General features: G+C 41.5%; 1 protein-coding gene across 2 annotated transcripts in view; it reads right to left on the reverse strand.

The window, feature by feature from the left end:
* Positions 1-4,212: 4,212 nt before the first annotated feature.
* Positions 4,213-19,660, reverse strand: part of smad3a (SMAD family member 3a) — a 51,673-nt gene continuing 36,225 nt past the window's right edge. For both annotated transcript variants that reach the window (XM_077228754.1, XM_077228753.1), the window contains exons 8-9: positions 19,474-19,618; positions 4,213-6,517 (exon numbers count right to left, since the gene is read on the reverse strand). In XM_077228754.1, coding sequence (XP_077084869.1) covers positions 6,394-6,517; positions 19,474-19,618 — 269 coding nt within the window. In that variant the 3' untranslated portion in view covers positions 4,213-6,393. The remainder of the gene's footprint in view (positions 6,518-19,473; positions 19,619-19,660) is intronic.

Below are 19,660 nucleotides of genomic sequence, written 5' to 3' on the forward strand. Positions count from 1 at the left end.
CATCCGGTTATGCCGTCACATGTTACGTCATGACGCAACACCAATCAGGATTGGAATAGTTTCATTCATACTTCAGAGGCGCACGCTAAGGGAGCGTCCCCAAAGAGTCGATTCTCGACGCAGTGTCTCGTTCCCTTCTCAGGGAACAAGGGTTATAGTCATAACCCGAGACGTTTTTTTTTTGTTTTGTTTTTTTCAGAAAATGTCGACAAAATCAAAGCACTAATTATGTGGATTTCGTGTGTTTATTGTCTGTGTGATCACAATCAATTTAAAACAAACATTCATTCACTTTCGTATCTACCTGAAAGACCAGATAATTTAGTGTCAGTCCTGTGAATTCCACTCAATTTTGGTGTGCGAAGCTCTTTTCTTTTAACAGTAAATATGTGTGACCACCCTGGATTTAGTTGGCCCACAGCACAGGGATATTGGATTGTTTGTATATTTTTTTTTTCTTTCTTCTTTTTACCTACATACATATGTTTATTTCTGTTTACATGTATATAAGTTTTATTATTTATTAGATTGGTGTATTGTAATGAGTTTACACTGGGCAGCTCTGCAGGGGTGCAGTGGAGAGGGTTGAGTTGCCGTGACGACTGTGGTGCATCCTCAGACAACAAAGAGGATCTTTTAAACAACCACAAACTATTGTCTACCTCTCTCTCATTTACTGCTAAGGTTAGTTAAATCCATTAATTTTCATATCAAACTGTTATTTACATGTTTAGTAATTGGTAACATAATTGGTTTCAATGGATTATTTATTTTATTAATAATTTAAAGATAATTTTGTCATAAAGAAGTCCATTCGTGCATAGAGCCAGTCCTTGAGTCCATTGAGGCAGTTGTGTAAATAATTAGACCATGTTTGTGCATATGGTTAAGGTTTCTGTCTTGATTTATTCATTTACTTATTTATTGTGATCTGATTTAAGTATCTATATTATGTTTTATTTACTTCAATGTATTTATGAATCCTGTGATTCATATTCAGATTTATTTTAAAGAGAAACAGAGAGTAGGCTATATCTTTGTCGCCGACAGAAGGCTTGAAGGGAGAACTGCTGGCCAGTAACACAGATACGCATCGCCCGTTGGGCAGAGTTCCAGTGCGCGGCAGTTGGAGACGAGCGGCCCTGTCTTCTCTTCTGTCCGGAGACAGCTGTGACGCAGCAGTGCGTAGCGCCGCAATCAGGTGTGAGTTACCTAAGAGGAATGCTGATGGAGGGACAATCTGACGGAGAGAGAGATACAGACACACTACAGCAAAGTGTGACCTTTAAGAAGATTAATTTGTTTACCGACAAAGGTATAGTGGCTGTCACTGACGATCATGATGCTGTCAGCCTGATGAGAGAGAGGATGCTGTTCAGTTTATCAACTCTCGTAAGTCTTTTATCAAAATCTGGACACAGTCCAGCAGGCCTAACGCTAAAGCACCATTATACAGTAATAATAAAGACTTCCAGTCTGTATTATACCTACATGTTATGATTATAATAGGGTCCTTCCTCATTTTAGTCTCTTTAATTGGGCTATTCATCTTATGTTGGTGCTATTAGATGTGTAGTTAGATAGCCTATGCAATTAGTTTACCCTGCACTTTTAACTGTTTTTTTTTTGCACTAGTGTTTATATGTTTAATATTAGGCCTACTTAATTTGTTGTTAGTTGTTTTGTCATCTGATTGTAGCTTTATCGTCACCCTTCTTAATTTTCAAACTAAATATTGTTTTTAGGTATTGTTGAAAACAAATGCCTCATTTCCCCTATATTTAGGCTATGTATGCTGGCTTATAGCTTACCTTATAGAAAGTAGGCTAACAGATGACTAATTAATATTCTATAAGACATGTCATAAAGTGAAAAATAATGTATTCGAGAAATAAATGTAACAAATTAACAAACTTCCTTATCTGTTCTTTTTTTCCCCAGAGACGTCCAGAGACGTCTGACCTCTATTTAGCTCCCGTGGCCTTATGGGATAGTAAAGTGTTCAGTTCTCAAAAGCAGTATCCTACGCATATTCAGAAATATCAGTTTACACCCACACGTGCAAAAAAGAAAAGAAAAAAGTAAAGCATTTACTTCAAGAAGAATATTCTAAATGGAATCCAGTGTTCCAAAAGTAGCTATACCTAGTGAATTCTGACGTGGCTAGTGTGTTTACTACAATAAAACTAGGCCTATAGATGAAGCCCAGAAACGAATCTTATCTAGGGTTAATTCCGCAACAGACCAGGTGTGAAGTGTTTTGGTTGAATGAAAAAAATCAGGCATTTAAACGACGAGTGATGGTGATTCTACAGCGCAAACAAACTTTCCCCGTGTGACTGCTTCAGTCAACATACACTTGTGATGTGGTGATGCGTTTCTCTCGTTTACCCACAGAGAGCGCTAGTGCGAAGGAAATAATCCACCGGACTACTGTACGCATCTAACCTGAAATTTGGGAGGGGGAAAAAAACCTAAGGGAACAAACACAGCTGAGCTGCCTCATGAACCTGAAACAAACCTTGACACACTGGCCTACACATTCGAGAAGCTGTGAATCATTCATGAGTGTAATAGGTTGTGACCCTCAAACCTGTTAATTTTTCAGCAGCAGAGCTGGGTTGAGAGTTTAAGCAGCTAAACTCCTTGTCTGGTGTCTGTCTGATCCATCAATAAGGTATAGGTGGGCTTTTGTTGTTGTTTTTACCTTTATTTAACCCGGATAATCTCTATTTAATTAAAAATCTCTTTCAGAGTAGTGTCCTGGCCAAGAATGGGCAGCAGTTGCAATCACAGACTTACAGATCAAAATAACAATTAAAAAAATGAAAACAATTAAAAACAATTGCACATCATTGAGTCTTCTTCAAGTGACCGAATAATAGATTTGAAATGTTCCACAGAGTTTGTAATTTCAATTTAATTTGGAGTAGATGCACATTCAAATGGAGCTGCGTACATAAAAGCCCCTTTTCCCAGTTCAGTTCTTACAAATGGAACAGAAAGAGTATAACAATTTTGAGACCGGAGGGAATATTTCCCAACACAACAACCCCAGAATAGTTTTATAAATATTTAGGTAACAGTGCATTTTCCTTCTTATGGACAGAGAGGGCCAGACTATTCTGTTATACAAAGTGCAATGATGAGTTAAAAGTTTACAATCTGATATACATCTTAAAGCGCTATGATAAACGGCATTCAAAGAAGAGAGATGAGAAGGAGCAAATTGATACACCAAATCAGCGTAATCAAGTACAGGCAAGTAAACTCTTTCTTACAATAAATGAAGAAAAAAAACTTGTTTCTAAAATAAAACCCAAGCTTTTTTTTTATTTAATTGAGTGATGTGAGAGCCAAAAGATAAATGTATCATCAACAATGATGCCAATATATTTATACTCTTTTACTAAGTCAATCACATTACCTCATAAAGTCTGGAGAGGAGTATTATTGTCCAAAACCTTTTTCGAGCTTCAAAACAACATAAGTCGGATATCCACTGATTCCACAATATAATTTAAAACTTTCAGAACGGCTGTTGTGGTAATGTTTTTTTTTTTTTTTTACGAAACAATGATTTATTAGTAGATAGAACTTTGTTTACATTCAAGTAACAGGTCAACTGGTCCCTAATAAAACTTTCTAAAATTTTTGCTAGGACACCAAGCTTTGAGATTAGCCTATAACATGATCTCCACCTTTTAATAAGGTAACAACAAAAGCTGATTTACAAATTTCCGGGATGACACCAGTATCTAGTGAAAGATTAAAAAGATAAGTTAAACGGGTCGAAATAATATCAGCTGCTAATTTCAACTACAAATGTTCCACACAATCAGGCCCTGGTGATTTTTTAGATACTGCATAGCAGCATTTACCTAAAATGATTTATGTATGCCGTATATCATGATAAAAAAAAAATAAGCAGAACTTGACTGGAATGTAGAGGAGAATGTTTGTAAAGACATGTTTGGCCTTACCAATCAGATGAGACGTTTTTTCATTTACACATTTATTAAAAGTACAACAATAACAAAAAATTATTTTTTTCTCCAGACAAACTTTAAAGATTGAGAGAAATAATAAAGATTATATACTTATACAGAGAACATGTCAAGCACAACAATCACCACTAAGTCACAACGTCACTGAATGTGAAAGTTTAACACAAGCACAATAAATGCACATTACTTAAAATATGTTCAACAATTTGTTGAGAAAATGAGATTTGATTTTCTTCATATCAAAGAAAACAGTTAATGTTTGCTTATGGACAAGAAATCATTTCCTGAATAATACAAGTACCTTCTATTTTGTCTTTCTGGATGCCATCAAGAGATTTTAAATACATTTCAAAGAATCCAAGTCATACAACACACTGACTTTATCAAAGTAAAGTCTTAGCGCATTTAAATCACACAACAGTCCTTATGAACATTGAAGCAAACAGATGTTACACATCTTTTCCCCTATCTGTGAAGTACATGATGCACCTAAATGCAACTTTCCTCCATGATTCCTTTATAACACATTGGGAGACCAGAGATTTCAAAAAGCCTGCAAAGAGCTCGTCAATGCAAGCGTCTCACACTGACCTGATGCTAATTGAAAGTACTGAGCATGATCGGGCTTTCTCAAAGCCCATTGCCCATTTCCCTTCTTCAAATCCTATGAGTATCTGACGTATATAAAAATACAACCTCACAAAAACCTGCCTGCCGTACAGCCCCCCCTTTCTACGGTTACAAACACAGAGGTAAGAGCATTTACTTCCCATCCCACTTCTGAAAAAATATTTGGTAGCAAAATAGAGTCTACAGTACAAATGGCATGATTTTCAGAAAATAGGCATGCATAATCAATTTATCAGACATATTTACAAGTTCAGCTGAGAACGGATCACAACCCTGAGTGGTCCAACACTGGACAACCCCCCTTACTCAATATGGATGAATGCCTGCGAAGAAGTCTCCAATATACTATTTACAAACTCTGTTGTGAAAGTTGATGCGAAGGCACACTCACTCAGTTTCATTTCTAGATGTGAGAACACAATGACTCACAGGTAAGTGTGTATATCCACAGATGTATACAGACACAACTAACACTGTGAGATATGAAGAATTAACTACATAGTGCTCGAAATTATGTAATGCCCAGTTTTCAAAAACTACCACAACATGAAGAGGAAATTTATTTTCCGAAGCGGACAACTGAGAGACCTCACCAGACCTTGAACAGCTCCTCACCCACTTACTAAAGAATAACAAATGAAAGCATGGCACAACACATGGAGTTGTGAGTGGTGAATCCTATAAAACTCAAGAATAATAATTCACATTCATTCACACAGAACAGACAGCTGGTTCGCTGCAGATAAAGTTGAACTCAACACCAGACCAGACACTACAAAATACTCACAGAGGATGGCTGGAACAGGTAAAACACCCTCATGTAACCTACACACACACACACATGCGCGCGCGCTTAGCATAGGTCCGTGATAAGAGATTAACAAAACTACAACTGGAAATCTGCTGTAGGAGTAATATCAGGCTTTCAGGACCTGTACAATGACAAAATCCCCTAACATTTCAACAAACTTAGATATTGTGAAGCTGAGATAACACTTTCACACGTGTTGCATAAACTGTTATGTACACATATGAAGTTTGTTATATAGTTATATAGTATCTGTTAAGGGAATTTTAAAAAGGTGAAGAGCTAATGTATGTTTTTTTTTAAAGTGCTCTCTAGCACATTTCACTGGCTAAGACAAAACAGGATATGGAAATGTGATGGTTTGGGGAAACCTGAAAAACAATATTAATTTGAGTTTTCAATGTCTGAAGACACCGCTTAGTCAAAGACATCCTGTTTCTTTCTCGTTAGGCAGGTCAAAACCTCTTGATATGTACTACATAACATTATGACATGGGCCAAGTTTCAGTTTGATCAAACCATAAAAATCTAAAATACAGTTTATCTGATATTTTAAAAACATGACATCTTCACTTTATAAAAAAGCACTTTTTTCATGTCTCTTAAAAAAAAAAAACATCTGTTATGGTAAAAATGTACCTAATATAACAGCATCATTACGGACACAACAGAAGATAGATCTTAAATACACATGCAACAGTATATAACAAAATATGTCATAAATGGCAATATTTTATATCAATAATGGCAATAAAAATGGCTACCAATAACATAAAAATGAGTATATACACATACTGTAATACACTCCTCCAATATGAGACAAACACGTGTGAAAGTGCTACCGAGTCTGTGGAAAACATTTAGTTGGCAGGTATGAAGGTCTTCAGCCTTCAGCTCCTGAAGGAACTTTTTTCCCAGATCTGGTGGTTTGTATATGGAGCGTTTTTCCTATGACACACTCGAGCAGCGGATGGAGGGAGAGCCCATCTGAGTGAGCACTTTGTCCAGCCACTGCAGAGGACCGTTCAGGTGCAGTTCTATCCAGCAGGGGGTGCTCGTCACTGTCTGCCGTCTGACAGCGTTAAAGAGAGAGAAAAAAAGAGACAGGTCAGAAACCACAAACACACAGTGGCCAAAAGTATTCACACACTTAAGCAACACCTAAATATATTAATTTAACTGCATCGGATCAGTGATTGCAACAAGTGATTTCATTGATTAGCATATGAATATCATTGCACATTTTCATATTTGTTACATGCCTTTGTTTTGATTACAACAATTTTTTTAGAAAAATGACGAATATGTAAAACCTACCAAACCTCTTTTTGAAATTGTCACGGTAGACACATTCTCTGTTCCTTCTCGTCTCGTGTTTATGTTGTGGTTTGAATGCACGTGGGTAGTGGGCGTGAATGTATGACATCACCTGATCCACTTCAGCTGATCCTCATTCACTTCACCAGCTGCAGTCAATCTCACCACTCTATTTATACTTACCGCTGTTCTATCATCCTTGTCAGATCGTTGTTTGATGTCGTTCGTGTTGGTGTTCCAGTGTCCAGTTCCTGCCTTGTGTTCCAGTTCCTGTTCTCCGTCTTCGTCTTTGGATTTCGTCTGCTGTTTCACCGTCACCGCACCATCGTCTCTTCACCACCGGATCCTGACCACCGAAGTCCCTGTGTCACCCGTTCTACATCTGCCTGTACTGCATCATCATCATCATCATCCTTATTAAATCTACTGTTTACTTGCATTTGCTTCTCGTCTATTATTACATGATGACAGAACGATCTGACCAGGAAAGAGAAGCAGCGAGTGCATCACAGAGATCGATGGAGGAATTCATTCACCATAGCATCAGGAGGATGGATTCGCAGCAGCGAGAGATCGGCGACACGGGACGCGCAGTACAGGCCTTGGTGACACAGGTGTCCGAGCTCACCCAGCAGATCCAACGCCTACAGGGTCCCACTGCGCCGCCCACACCGACCGTTCCTCCCATACCACCAGAAGGACCCTCCCAGCCAGAGCCCCGTCTTCCAGTGCCAGAGCATTATGCCGGTGAGACTACCTTTTGCAGAGCATTTTTGACCCGCTGTACGATGCATTTCGCTTTACAGCCCCGCACGTTCAACACGGAACAAGCGAAGGTGGCGTTCGTTCTCACTCTGCTGACGGGGAAGGCTGCGCTTTGGGGAACGGCGGTGTGGGAGAACCAACACCCATGCTGCGCCTCGTTCCAGACCCTCGCCGCCGAAATGAGGAAAGTTTTCGACAGGGCTGTCTCTGGGAGAGAGGCAGCCCGAAGACTGGCGGAACTACAGCAGGGAGAAAGGTCGGTTTCGGACTACTCTATTGAATTTCGGACCCTGGCGGCGGAGTGCGGCTGGAACGAGGAGGCGCAGTGGGATATGTTCCTGCATGGGTTGGCTGACCACGTCCAGAGGGAGATCTACGCCCTGGATCTACCCACCACTCTCAACGGGTTGGTCGACTTGGCTCTGCGGGTGGACGCTCGGCTGTCTAGGGTCGAGCGCCGAGCCCCGTCCACCCGTACCTTCGCAGGGACCGACCCTCCACGATCCAGCGGCAGGGACGTGGTCAGCCCCGTCTACGATCCCGAGCCCATGCAGGTGGGTCGAGCTCGGCTTTTCCGGGAGGAGAGGGAGAGGCGGAGATCCCAGGGCCTTTGCCTGTATTGTGGAGGAGCGGGACATTACGCATACAACTGTCCGGTAAAAGGCCAAGCCCGATAGTAAAACTGAGGCTACTATCGGGTGGGATCTCCGCTAGGAAGACCTCATCATCGATTACATCTACCTCCACACTCCTTCCGGTAAGACTAAGGTGGTCAGTCCAACAGCACGACTGCCATGCACTTCTGGACTCTGGGGCTGAAGGTAATTTTATGGACCACACTTTTGCACAGAAAATTCAGATTCCCCTCAGACCCCTCACTCACAGAATTGCCGTTCACGCACTCAATGGACAAGAACTCCCCACCATTTCCCTTTGCACTGAAGACATCACCCTCACCACTTCCGGCAACCATTCTGAGACTATTTCATTCTTCATCATGGACTCACCCCTTGCACCCGTCGTCCTCGGACACCCCTGGCTCATCCGTCACAACCCCCGAGTGGACTGGCACCATAGATCAGTACTGGAGTGGAGCAAGGAATGTCATAAGTCTTGTCTCGTGTCTGCCTGTTCGTCTGTGCCTGTTTCTGTGTTTCAGGAGGAAGCAGGGGATCTGTCTAACGTGCCCGCGGAGTACCTGGACCTGAAGGAGGGGTTCAGTAAGTCTCGTGCTGCTTCTCTCCCTCCGCATCGTCCCTATGACTGTGCTATAGATTTACTGCCAGGTAAGTCTCCGCCTAAAGGCAAGTTATATTCACTTTCTATTCCAGAAAGGGAGGCTATGGAGAAATATATTTCTGATTCTCTAGCAACCAAGTTCATTCGCCCTTCCTCTTCTCCAGCGGGGGCGGGGTTCTTTTTTGTGGGGAAGAAGGACGGTTCTCTGCGACCTTGTATTGATTACCGAGGGCTGAATAACATCACGGTAAAGAATACTTATCCTTTGCCGTTGATGTCTTCAGCCTTCGAGAGGTTGCAGGGAGCGTCCATCTTCACAAAACTGGATTTACGTAACGCTTATCATTTGGTTCGCATCAGGGAGGGGGATGAATGGAAAACTGCGTTTAACACCCCCAGGGGGCACTTTGAATATTTGGTCATGCCTTTCGGGCTGTCCAACTCCCCAGCAGTTTTCCAGGCACTGGTCAACGACGTGTTGCGAGATATGATCGATCAGTTCATATATGTCTACCTGGATGACATATTGATTTTTTCTTCTTCTCTCCAGGAACACGTGCAACACGTCAGACGAGTGCTTCAGAGGTTGCTAGAGAATGGGCTTTTTGTCAAGGCGGAGAAATGCGATTTCCATGCACAGTCGGTCCCGTTTTTAGGGTACATCGTCTCGTCTGAGGGAGTGCGGATGGACCCTGAGAAGATCAAGGCTGTGGTAGATTGGCCAAGCCCAGATTCCCGCAAGGCCCTGCAGAGGTTTCTGGGATTCGCCAATTTCTACCGGCGTTTTATTCGCAATTTTAGCCAACTAGTCGCACCTCTGACTGCCTTGACCTCCCCCAGAACTACGTTCAGGTGGTCAGACACAGCCGAAGCTGTGTTCTCCAAACTAAAGGGCCGCTTTGTTTCAGCCCCCATCCTTGTCGCCCCTGATTCTTCACGTCAGTTCGTGGTGGAGGTCGACGCATCAGAGGTGGGAGTAGGCGCAGTGTTGTCCCAACGCTCTTCCACAGACGACAGGATGCATCCCTGCGCGTTTTTGTCTCATCGTTTATCTCCAGCCGAACGCAATTACGACATTGGTAACAGAGAGTTGTTGGCAGTTAAGTTAGCGTTGGAGGAATGGCGCCACTGGTTAGAAGGGTCGGGGGTACCTTTTATTGTCTGGACTGATCACAAGAACCTAGAGTACATCAGAACCGCCAAAAGATTGAACTCCAGGCAGGCTCGATGGGCATTATTTTTCGGTCGCTTCGATTTTACTCTTTCATACCGCCCGGGTTCCAAGAACGTCAAACCCGATTCACTATCCCGTATATTTGATTTTTCCGAACGCCCGTCTACTCCCGAGTGTATTTTGCCCGAAACTCTATTCGTTTCCACACTCACATGGGAGGTCGAATCGAAGGTCAAGAAGGCCTTAGAAGGGGTAACGCCTCCGCCCGGTTGCCCACCGAACCGATTGTTTGTGCCGGAGGGATTACGGTCCGACGTTATTCAGTGGGGTCATAACTCCAACGTGGCTTGCCATCCAGGAGTTAATCGTACTAGCTTTTTGGTCAAGCAACGGTTCTGGTGGCCACTTATGGCTCGCGATATTCACGATTTTGTTTTGGCTTGCTCGGTTTGTGCCACTGGTAAGACTTCCAATCGACCTCCAGATGGGTTACTCCAACCGCTGTCGGTTCCTTCGAGACCCTGGTCCCACATCGCACTAGATTTTATTACCGCCCTCCCGCCCTCTCAGGGGAACACAGTCGTTTTGACTGTAGTGGACCGATTCTCGAAGGCAGCCCATTTTGTCCCCTTACCCAAATTACCCTCAGCTAAGGAGACAGCGGTTACAGTCGTAGATCACGTTTTTCGTTTACATGGCCTTCCGATTGACGTGGTGTCCGACAGGGGACCCCAGTTCGTGTCCAAATTTTGGCGAGAGTTTTGCAGATTACTGGGGGCGACGGTTAGTTTGTCCTCAGGGTTTCATCCCCAGAGCAATGGTCAAACCGAGAGAGCCAACCAGGATTTGGAGAGAGTGTTGCGATGTTTGGTTTCCAAGAATCCTTCCTCTTGGAGTCAACAACTCTCCATGGTGGAGTACGCCCACAACACGTTGCCAGTGTCGGCTACGGGCCTATCTCCGTTTGAGTGTAGTGTAGGTTACCAGCCACCAATATTTCCCAGTCTGGAATCCGAGGTCGCGGTCCCCTCCGCTCACGCCTTTGTTCAGAGGTGTCACCGTACCTGGACTAGAGCCCGTGAGACTCTACTCCAGGTAGGGGCGCGCACTAAGGCTAAGGCCGATCGCCACAGGTCGAAGCCTCCCGTATACGTCGTTGGTCAAAAGGTGTGGCTTTCAACCAAGAACATTCCTCTTCGCTCCGTATCTAACAAACTTGCTCCCAAATTTATTGGCCCGTTTGCTGTCACCAAGATCATTAGCCCGGTGGCAGTCCGCCTCAAATTGCCTCCCGCGTACAGGAGGATCCATCCCGCCTTCCATGTATCTAAAATTAAACCCGTGTTTCATTCTCATATTAATCCGCCTGTCCCGGTTCCTCCCCCACCGCGACTCGTAGATGGGGAGACCACGTATTCGGTTAATCGTATACTGAACTCCAGGCGGAGAGGACGCGGATTCCAGTACTTGGTGGACTGGGAGGGTTACGGTCCGGAGGAGAGAAGTTGGGTGCCTGCTAGAGACATACTGGATCACTCCCTCATCGATGATTACAATCGACAGGGTAAGGAGTCTGGGAACGCCAGGAGGCGTTCTTAGGAGGAGGGGTACTGTCACGGTAGACACATTCTCTGTTCCTTCTCGTCTCGTGTTTATGTTGTGGTTTGAATGCACGTGGGTAGTGGGCGTGAATGTATGACATCACCTGATCCACTTCAGCTGATCCTCATTCACTTCACCAGCTGCAGTCAATCTCACCACTCTATTTATACTTACCGCTGTTCTATCATCCTTGTCAGATCGTTGTTTGATGTCGTTCGTGTTGGTGTTCCAGTGTCCAGTTCCTGCCTTGTGTTCCAGTTCCTGTTCTCCGTCTTCGTCTTTGGATTTCGTCTGCTGTTTCACCGTCACCGCACCATCGTCTCTTCACCACCGGATCCTGACCACCGAAGTCCCTGTGTCACCCGTTCTACATCTGCCTGTACTGCATCATCATCATCATCATCCTTATTAAATCTACTGTTTACTTGCATTTGCTTCTCGTCTATTATTACATGATGACAGAAATATTTTGCTTATCTTTCTTTGTAATAAATGCCAATTCTAATGCAATGAAATCGGAACATTAAATGTGGCTTAAAGGTACACTTCACCCAAAAATTAAAATTATGTCATCGTTTACTCATGTAGTTCAAAACCTGTATGAATTTTGTTCTTGTGTATAACACAAATGAAAGATATTATGAGAAATGTCTCATACAATGAATGGTCATTGGTCACCAAAACTGTTTGGTTACCAACATTCTTCAAAATATCTTCTTTTGTTCTGCAGAAGAAAGAAAGTTATACAGCTTTTAAATGACATCAGGGTGGGTAAATCATGACAGATTTTTTTATTTAATATACATTAATGTTCTTTTCAAACTAATAATATACAGATTTTTTTCCAAGCATGTACAGATTGTTAATAAATCATCAACTAACATCATTTACTGTGAATGTGACTGTCTTTTTAAGAGATAATTCACAGAGTTTGTTGGTTTGTCTGGATATAAACTGCGTGTAAACTCTGCTGTGCTGTTCTTTGCTTTGGTACTTACTTGACGTACTTACTGCCAAACACATTTCTTTTACATTCCACAATGCTTACACAACACTCGTCTCCGTTTCCAACGCTTTGGCTCTCACACACACACACACACACACACACGCACACGCACACGCACACACACACACGCACACACGCACACACACGCACACGCACACGCACGCACACACACACGCACACACGCACACACGCACACACACGCACACACACGCACACACAAACCACGTTCCATTCCTCACGGGGACTTCCTCTAATCTTTCTACTCTCACACACACGTGTAAGTCTCTCCTGAATCTCTGTCCCTCTGCTACTACATGACTTAAAGTCACTTCAGCACTCAGAATAATTCAGAAAATAATTATAGACAAGTGGATTTAATCTTTAAATGTAATCATTCTATAATAATCAATAATGAAAGTGTGTGACAACCACTGTGGGCCCAACCACAACAGTGACAACCACTGTCATCGGTCTCATCCAAAATGGTGACGAGTCTGCTTACAGACTGGAGGTTGAACAGCTGGCTGTCTGGTGCAGTTATAACAACCTTGAGCTGAACACGCTCAAAACAGTGGAGATGATCGTGGACTTCAGGAGGAACAGCCCAGCACTCCCCCCACTCACCATCATGAACAGCACTGTCAAAGCAGAGGAGTCATTCAGGTTCCTGGGCACTATCATCTCTCAGGACCTGAAGTGGGACAATCACATTGACTCCGTTGTGAAAAAGGCCCAGCAGAGACTGTACTTCCTTCGCCAGCTGAGGAAGTTCAACTTGCCACAGGAGCTGCTGATTCAGTTCTACTCAGCCGTCATTGAGTCTGTTTTATGCACTTCCATCACTGTCTGGTTTGGTTCAGCTACTAAATCAGACATCAGGAGACTACAACGGACAGTTCGGACTGCGGAGAGGATCATTGGTGCCCCCCTGCCAAACCTCCAGGACCTGTACTCTTCCAGAGTGAGGAAAAGAGCAGGTAAAATCATCACAGACTCCACTCACCCTGGACACCACCTGTTTGAACTGTTACCGTCAAGACGGCGACTCAGATCAAAAAAAAATTCTGAAAATTTTCGTGAAAATCTTTACACTGTGCACAAAAAATAAGTATGTGAGTGAAGTAGTGAAAAATATTTTTAGGGAAAAATGTTTTTAAAATTGTAAAAATTGTTATGCTCTATTATATATTTATATTTTGAAAAATAAACCATGTGTCCTATCATCAAGTAAATGTGCTATTACACAGAGCTCAACGGCAAAAACAACAATACAATATTAAAACAAAAGTTTTAAATAAATCCTAGTTGAAGTTTAAAGATCCTGCACTACCGTTCCAAAGTTTTGGGTCGGTAAGATTGTTTAACGTTTTGGAAAGACGTCTCTTATGCTTATAGTTAACAGGCTGCATTTATTTGATTTATTTTCTTCAGTGTCATATTATCAATGTTAAAAACAGTTGTGCTGCTTAACCATAATTTTTGTGAAACATTTTATCAGGATTCTTTGATGAATAGAAAGTTCAAAAGAACATTGTTTGACAGAGTAAAGACATTTATAATGTTACAAAAGATTGCTGTCACTTTTGATCAATATAATGCATCCTTTCTGAATAAAAGTATTAATTTCCTTAATTTTTATTTTATTTTTGAACAGTAGTGTATATATAACGCATTCAATTGTATTTTTAAATAAAAGTAATACAAATAATGAAGAAACAGCACGTTGAAGATGCGTTCCTGGAGAATATTCTGCCTCTTAACACTTAACAGCTTTTAATTACTTTGGTTAGTAAAACTGTTCTGCTGCTTTTACATTGTGTTTCGAATCATTTCATAATGTAACCATTACATTTGTCTACAAGAGGTCGCGCTAACCAAATATTTTCTGTCATTGTCAGATTTGTATTAGTACTGACGGAAAAATCTGAATATTGTCTAGTCTTTGTCACCGCTGCATACAGTTGCACAAATGTCCTGGCAGCTGAATATGAAAAGTTTCTTCCAACGGCCAAATAGTTGTGATAGTGTTAAAAAAAGAGGAGCTGATGCAGTGGAGGATGTTTATCACAACATTTATGTTACGGGGCAACCAAGCGGCAGCAAGGAGGTCAGGAGGGAGTACCGCACTCAGTGGGAGCAGGAGTTCAAGTGGCTGAGGAGGGAAGGCGGCAAAATGTTATGCGACATCTGTAGAAAAGCTCACATGAATAACGGATTTGTCCGAGGCTGCACGACGATGCAGAAATCAGCTTTAAATTATTGCAAAAGTAGCCAGTAGCCATAGCCACATCGAAGCTTCACGGGTGGTGGCAATGCTCAAGCATGTCGAACAATCACAGGCTGCTTGTAACGAGGCATTAAAAACACAGTACAAGGTTGTGTTGCATATGGCAAATACAAACACCCCGAGCCACCTTTATCCTAACCTAATACACCTCTTACAGTCTGCTGGGTGTCCAAACCTGAACAGTCGGGATAATAATTGATGAATCGACTAATATCACAGTTGAAAAAATTCTGATCACATACTTGACAATTCAGCAGAGAGGGGAGCCTGAAACTGTTCATTGGAAATCATGCAATACCCACTGGCACTGCAGAATGCATAAAAAAAAAAGATGTTTTGTCAGGCAGTGGTGTATATATGGATCGGGTAGTTGGAAGTGATGGAGCGAATGTGATGGTGGGTCGGAAGTCCGGGGTTTTGCGCGATATCTTCGTCAGAATGACTGTCCCTACCTCATAAATATCCACTGTGGTGCGCACAGAATGGCACTGGCTGCCTGTGACGCCACCAATGCTGTGCGTGAAATAAGTGCATATGTCACCACTGTTAAAGGGATAGTTCACCCAAAAATGAAAATTCTGTCAGTATTTACTCACCCTCATGTTGTTCCAACCCCGTAAGACCTTCGTTCATCTTCGGAACACAAATTAAGATATTTTTGATGAAATCTGAGAGCTGGATCACTCCTCAATAGGCTTCGAAGGGATTGAATTCATTTTGAATTGATTGATTGCAATCAATGTTGATTGAATATCAAAGGAGTATGGAGGAGTGATCCAGCTCTCAGATTTCATCAAAAATATCTTAATTCGTGTTCCGAAGATGAACGAAGGTCTTACGGGGTTGGAACAACATGAGGGTGAGTAAATACTGACACAATTTTCATTTTTGGGTGAACTATCACTTTAATAATATATACACATACTACAAAAATTCCCCCATTCGAACAAACCAATTAAACGAACTCCTAAAAAAAATGGAGGAATGTGACATGTTGAGCCTAAAACAATCATCGGCTAAAAGCTGGCTGTCATTGGAAAGGGCAGTTAAGGGCATACGTGCCAACTGGGTTTCTCTGGTATTGGAGTTAAAGGAGGAGGAAAATGCCCGGTAGCTAAGGGTATTAGAAAGCGTATCCAAACATACAAATTGCCTGCCCTAACTCACCTGTTGTGAGTCTTGGCCACGGTGAACCACATGAATCTCACATTCAATTAAATGGAATTAAAAGGCAAAGATGCAAAATTCAATGACAGTTGCCTCTGCATCAGTCTCTCTTGATGCGTTTGATTACGCACAGGCGAGCACCCAGTTTAAGTCAATGCTGACCAGGAGGAAGATTTGAGTTCAAGCAGATATGCCTACGGAGCAGATTGAATTTAGCTCAGTTAAAAAAAAAAATTGCACTTATGTTTTTATTGTAGTCCGAATTATATAATATGTTGCGTATTTTATATCTGCCTGTTCAGGCACAAAAGGTTGTGTTTTAATCGTCTCTGCTGTCAGTGTGGAAAACATTCATCTGCATTGTGTGTTGACATGAAATTTCACGCAGTCTTTGTTCATCTGTTCATAAATAAATAAATGAATAATCAAGCCTATATGCTCGTCCTGTAAAGTCATGATTAAAATGTGAATGAAAACAAAAGCTATTAGAAGTCTTATAATATAAAAATTAAAATGACGGGTAATGATAGTTTATGACGGAATCTTTACGACCCTGTCCATCAAAATGACAGACAATGAGAAAGTCTAACGCCGCCTCTCGTGTCTACCCACTGTTTTTGTCTCCTAGCAGCTTCTTTCACTGAATCATTTGACTGTTTCTTGTTCTTTGACAAGTTTCTCAGTAAATCTTTCAGCCATCTATGAACAAACCCCTGACTTTTTTATAAGGGCAGTCCTGAAATACAACATAAGCTGAGGTCGCAGCCTCAATTATTCTACAAAATCCACTAAGAGTTAAAAGAGATGGAGCAGTGGAGAGAAAGTAGGAGAGCAGGAGTGAGGAAATGAAAGAGGAAGGCTCTTCTTAAATTCAAGAGTTTCAAAATTATTTAAAACATTTGCACAATTATTAACACTTTTAATGTCAAGTTTTAGAAAAGATATTGGTAAAAAAAAAGCAAAAATGAGGAGAGGTGAAATCTACTGTAGTCATCGACCAAATAATCTGGGGCAGCTCAGGTGACAAACTGAGAGAATATGAAGGTGAATTCAGACAATGGCACATAGAACATCATGATATTCGCTAGATGATTGTAAATAAAGGGTCCAACCATAAACAGCTCAAATGGCATTTTTAAAAGGCAACAGGGAGAGTTTGTCAGCACTTAGAGAGGTGGATCTGAAGGTGGGGAGAACTGGAGGGGCGTGAGAGAGAGTGGGTGTCTGCTGAAACCTGACACAGCTCAGATTGTGTCTCCACACGCCAAGCTGTCTGGAAACCATACTCTCACTCTCTCTCACACCAGTATTACTCTATCCCACTCTCTTCTCAAGCTTTCTCTACAGATGTCCATGGTCAAAATCCACAACTGCTTCTAATTAGGGTCTTGGTTCCATGGGCTCAAACAATGAAGTTACTCACAAGAGCAAGAGCAAGAGGGGAAGAGAACAAAGAGAGACCAGGAAACTCTGAGACATTTTGAAGCACACCATATGTGAGTTTGTTTGGTGTGGAATGATTTACCAGTGCAGACCTAACAATTTATATGACGGACACGCTAAGCTGGTGGAAACCGGGTTGCCTTGCTACGTCAGAGCTCTTCACCAGAGCGAGCCAGACCGAGAAAAACAGTTACCGCAGCCTGTCAGACCCTGTCATGACCCCGCAGGACTGTCCATACTAAAATAGCTGTAAAGCAACATTCCCTCCAATCGCCTTACAGAGCAGTAAAATGGTTTGGGCTTCCTTTACAAACTTCTGTCATTACTAGTTATATCTGCTGATATAAGAGATTTCTAACTTTATCATTATTTTACATTTACATTTATGCATTTGGCAGATGCTTTTATCCAAAGCGACTAACATTGCATTTCGATTTCAAGGTTCACGTTTTAAATTCTTATCAGTTCTTGCTTTCCTTGGGAATCAAACCCATGACCTTGGTGTTGCAAGTGCCAATGCTCTACTGTTTGAGCAACATTATTAGTTGATGCTGGATATTAGGGATGAAAAATATTAAAATTCTGTCTGATAAACTGATAATTATGATACCTTTTCTGAAATAACTGTTATGGATGATTTAATTCTATGCAATTTTCAGCTGATACAGATACATAAAAAAACTCTAATATAGAGGGTATGCATTCATTGACATCACTTTCCTGCCGAAACACACCCCCTCAGCTGGACTGAGTGACAAAACTGCTGCATGGCTGGATTTAATAGGGGAAACTGCGAAAAGGCGAATAAAACAAACGATTATCAGTTTAAACTAAAGGCAGGACTTCATATAAGTGTTCTCTACAAGTTATTAAAGATCTAGTGATCTATGGATATTGACATGCAGCAAGGAATCGTGTTTCCTGACATTTATAGGTGTCTGATATTGACTCCGGGAAAATACATAAAGCAAATTAGCCTGTGAACGCTTTACATAAATACAATATAGGTATGTCTAAATCCAGTTCACACTTATATCAAAGTTGCACTATACACACACATATATATATACATATATATGTAACATCCAATTATGCAGAATATAAGATGGCAAATATTTAATTGGTGAGTTGTCAATACAATCTATATGGTATGATTTTACCCCAAAATTCAACATATTGATATAAAATGATAACTGCAAATCCACGTTTCGCTGCCTGGAGTTCAGTTGTTTCTGTGAATTGCAACGATTCATTTGCTTTGCTTTTCTTTAGCTTTCGGCTCTTTCCTGTTTTAGATGCGTTTTGTGTTTTTCGAGGCATTCATGCCTAAAACCAATGCTGGCACTCAGTCTTTTTGCCACTCAGCTGTCACTCCGTCCGATGGTGACGTCAAGTACAAACCCTCTATTTACTAATGACCGAAATGTTAACATATTGTGCATGCCTATTAGATCTATATTGACCACTACTGAATATTTAATGGTGCATGCTCACTTCACCTATTTTCACAATTAGACACCATTGCCATCATCTAACATTTACTTATTTTATCACTCATTTCAAATTTATTTAATAACACTTTTGAATGTTCTTTAGCATCTGAATATTTAACTGAATATATTTTTTTAACTATACATTTTACATTTGTGATACCTAAATTCACACAAGCAACTAAACTACAAAATAAAAAAGAATATTAATATCAGGTTTTATCGGTATCGGCCAGTATTCTCTATTCTCACCGTCTATTTAATTTAATTTAAATCAAGAGAATGAATGTAAATGTAAAAGAAAATAAGCAGTAGTACTGTTTAAGTCATTCAATATTCATAATCCGGTTTCTACAAAAAACTGATTACGACAATCAAATTTAAAGAATTTAACAGGAAGCATGGGTGGCTTCTGTGGTTTGGGTGACACCACTTCACAAGTGATGCAAAAGACTTAGAGCAAGACAAATCAAAGCCACATTCCAGGAGTGGCAAGCACTTGGATAGATATAGAGTGAAGTGATTGCAGTAATCTTACCTGTACTCGGCTCCCCAGCCCTTCACGAAGCTCATGCGAATGGTGCACATGCGGGTGAGCTGGTACACGGCCTCAAAGCCCTGATTCACAGACTGGGCCAACAGAGCTGCAAACTCCTGGTTATTAAAGATCTTCAGATTACAGCCTGGATGGAAAACAAAGCGGTAACTATCAAAAAGGGAGCTCT

This window comes from Siphateles boraxobius, unplaced genomic scaffold, assembly GCF_051911475.1.
Source record: "Siphateles boraxobius isolate OS27281-9 unplaced genomic scaffold, OSU_SipBor_1 130, whole genome shotgun sequence".
Lineage (NCBI taxonomy): Eukaryota > Metazoa > Chordata > Actinopteri > Cypriniformes > Leuciscidae > Siphateles > Siphateles boraxobius.